Consider the following 2,990-nt stretch of genomic DNA (forward strand, 5'->3'; position numbering starts at 1 on the left):
GGGGTAAGCAAGGATGAGGTTTCAGTCATCAGCAAGTTAATGCAGGTCATTCAGATTGGAAAATAGATGGCAAAATCAACGAGAATATCATCCGATCAACTGGATTTTCTAACTTAAAATATGCCCCTGTACTATACTACTAACAATGGCTTAGCGACCAACTCACAGTAGCTTCATTCTGATAATTGGCTTGGATGAGAAAAAATCGGTGCAACACACATGTGTGTAAGCGAGGTTTCACTACGCAGTACCACAGGCCTGTTGCCATCATGCAACGTGTATCATGCAACCAAGGCGGTTCGTGCGGCCTTCGGCGAAACTGGCTGCTATGACTTATAGTGACCTGTCACATGCATGCCACTTTGTTTATCCGCGTACATGAGAAAACGTAGGCATGCACCAGTTCCCCTCATCACCTTAAATGGCGATTTCGCATTAGAAAGCGTCGGATAAACTTCATAGGCGTCGTCAGTTGAAGTGGTCTGCTTAACGGACCTACCTTGGTGTGGTTCCACAGCCTCGAGAGCCTCCTGCAAAACACCTCAGAGAGTAAATTACGTAAATAATTTAGATGAAAAGACTTCCTGAAGAATTATGCCACTATTGATGCCTTAGTTGAGGCTCAAGGGTGAGAAATGCCACTGCATTCTCACCCTCATCCTTTCCACTCACCCGATACATGATTGCCATGTCATCACTTGAAACTTGACAGTCTCTGTAGCACTTAAGAACTTCTGAGGCTGTCAGAGCCAAAAGTGGCTGAAAATGTTTCTTTATCTTTGCTCGTATTTAGAGTCAAAAAGGGCGCACGCAGTGACCATTTGCAGCCACACCATTTTGGAGACAGTCAACTAGCCTATGACCTTGTCAGTGCATATTCCACCTTCAAGCAGCGCTACAAAGCTAAAGTGATTCAATTTGAAAATTTCCGTCTTTGTTGCGCAAATCACAGCTCAGGCAAACCGCACGTTCAATTCAATTAACTTGCCACGTTGTGATTGGTTCACCTCAAGGTTATCGAGACGACTACCCTTAAAGTAGCCAATCGGGTGAGGGGAAAGAGCTAGCCAAAGGACATCATAGCAATGGGCGGATAGGAGAGGGATGGCTAAGAGCTGGGCATTAGGATCTTTTTGAATAAAGGAAAAATAGTCTTTTTTGTGGTTCTTGGGCAATATGGAGAGTTTTCGGGCACGTGTCAAATGTCAAACATCCCTTTTGATGGGGACAGTTGGACTAAACACTATCTCTGCATTTTCCGATTTAATCATCTGAACTTGCCTGTTCCTGAAGTAGTGGCCAGCATCCTGATACCATTTCTGCTACCGCTTATCTTATAGCGTCTCAAGGGTCAATAACAATTGAAGACCCGACTAAAGTTAACTAAAATGTACTGATTTAGTTTTAATACTCAAGGTAAATAAAAAGTAGCCCAGATTAAAAAGAAATAAGTTGATAGGTTTTTTTGCAAGCAGAGCTAACCAATGCACTGAAGTGCAACCCTAAGGTCACCAAAGAAAGCCTTTGTAACATATTTTGTTACTGGAGGACAGCAGGCTCACGTTTATGGCCCCTCTGTCCACCGTCTACCTCGTGTAGGATTGTTTACTGGCAAGATAGGGGGAGACGAGAGGGTCAGCTTTGCGTCACAGGGTGCTGGATCTTCCCCTCCAGTAGCTAAATATTAACCCTCTGCTTAGTTCGTGGCCATTAACGGTGCGCCGTAAGCAAGCCGCGGTGATGATCGGTTATGACGGTGGGTTGCTGCACTGCCCTCTTTTTTTGATAAGAAAAGGTCCAACTTCATCAATCATCCAAGTGCTTTGCCACCAGCCCCTTTCTATCTCACTTTTGTTACGTAGCTGTCTGTTAAAAATACAAATTGAAAAACTCGAGAAAGTGGGATAAATGCATGGAGAAATGTAGCGGTATCCTTTCCCCTCTGACTTCCCCTGAATCCCTCCCTCCCACCGCCTAAATCGCCGATCTCCTTACGCCTGCGATTGCGTGACGAAGCATGTGGACTCACTTCCGATTAAAAAGCCTCGATTGCTTCTGCAGGAGGTTTTTCTCCCACATTCGAGTAGTATCAAATTCTTGATGAGGAAGTTCGTAGGCAACACACGACCTTCTTGGTTGATACAAAGTTCTAGACGCACTCTTTTACTATCGTGCCTTCCCTTCTACCACGAGAAGTTTAAGCCAGCCTGAAACTGGGTTGATTCCGGTTTGTAAATCACAATTGGTCGGATCGCGTAGATCAAGTTCAGCCGACGTTCTACAAGGGTCTAAAATACTGGATCCACCCTATCGGTAGACTGATCCATGGCCACTCTTTACAGAGGTGAAGCGATATAATGAAACATTCTCCCAGTGGATGGTGGACTTCTCACTTGTTGCAGCTTTCTCCGGTGTTTGACACGGAGGCAATGAGCGGCTCGTCCAGGCGCCAAGCAGGCGACCGACACTAAGGCAGCTGAAGACCGTGTATAGATTTAAAAAGAAAAAAAAACAACTTAACTGCGTTGTTTTTGACCACATCAAGATAATAAATTTTGTGCACTTTTAATGCTCTTCTTATCTGAGCCAAATATAAGTGACGAATAACCCCAATTTCTTTAACTGGATGTCAGATCTAGGCCGCCAGAAGGTTTAGACCGAAAAAAAAGGCCTAAAGGTTTGATGGGCATCAACGATGCAGGATTTAAGTGTGTAAACCTTTTCAAGTTGACAATCCACAGGCTCAAGCCAGCTAGGCACTCTTAACTGGTGGAAGGTCTTCAAAGATAATGAAAGCTTCGAAGTTGCAGTGGTCTCATGGACTTGGACTTGGGGCCTTACTCCATATCCAGGCAGGTGGCCCCAGATCCCTCTTTATTAGCCTCACAATAGAGGAAGGAGGAGGAGGAGGAGGAGGAGGAGGAGGAGGAGGAGGAGGAGGAGGAGGAGGAGGAGGAGGAGGAGGAGGAGGAGGAGGAGGAGGAGGAGGA

General features: G+C 45.4%; 1 protein-coding gene across 1 annotated transcript in view; it reads right to left on the reverse strand. All coding sequences in view use genetic code 11, as the record gives it.

The window, feature by feature from the left end:
* Nucleotides 1–326: 326 nt before the first annotated feature.
* The window catches only part of EGR_03319 (hypothetical protein), a gene marked incomplete at both ends in the record, with an annotated part of 4,601 nt that continues 1,937 nt past the window's right edge, over nt 327–2,990 (reverse strand). The window contains 3 exons of the mRNA XM_024492568.1: nt 327–530; nt 673–759; nt 2,394–2,476. Coding sequence (XP_024352969.1) covers nt 327–530; nt 673–759; nt 2,394–2,476 — 374 coding nt within the window. The remainder of the gene's footprint in view (nt 531–672; nt 760–2,393; nt 2,477–2,990) is intronic.

This window comes from Echinococcus granulosus (assembly GCF_000524195.1).
Source record: "Echinococcus granulosus chromosome Unknown EG_S00017, whole genome shotgun sequence".
In the NCBI taxonomy this organism is placed as follows: Eukaryota; Metazoa; Platyhelminthes; class Cestoda; order Cyclophyllidea; family Taeniidae; genus Echinococcus; species Echinococcus granulosus.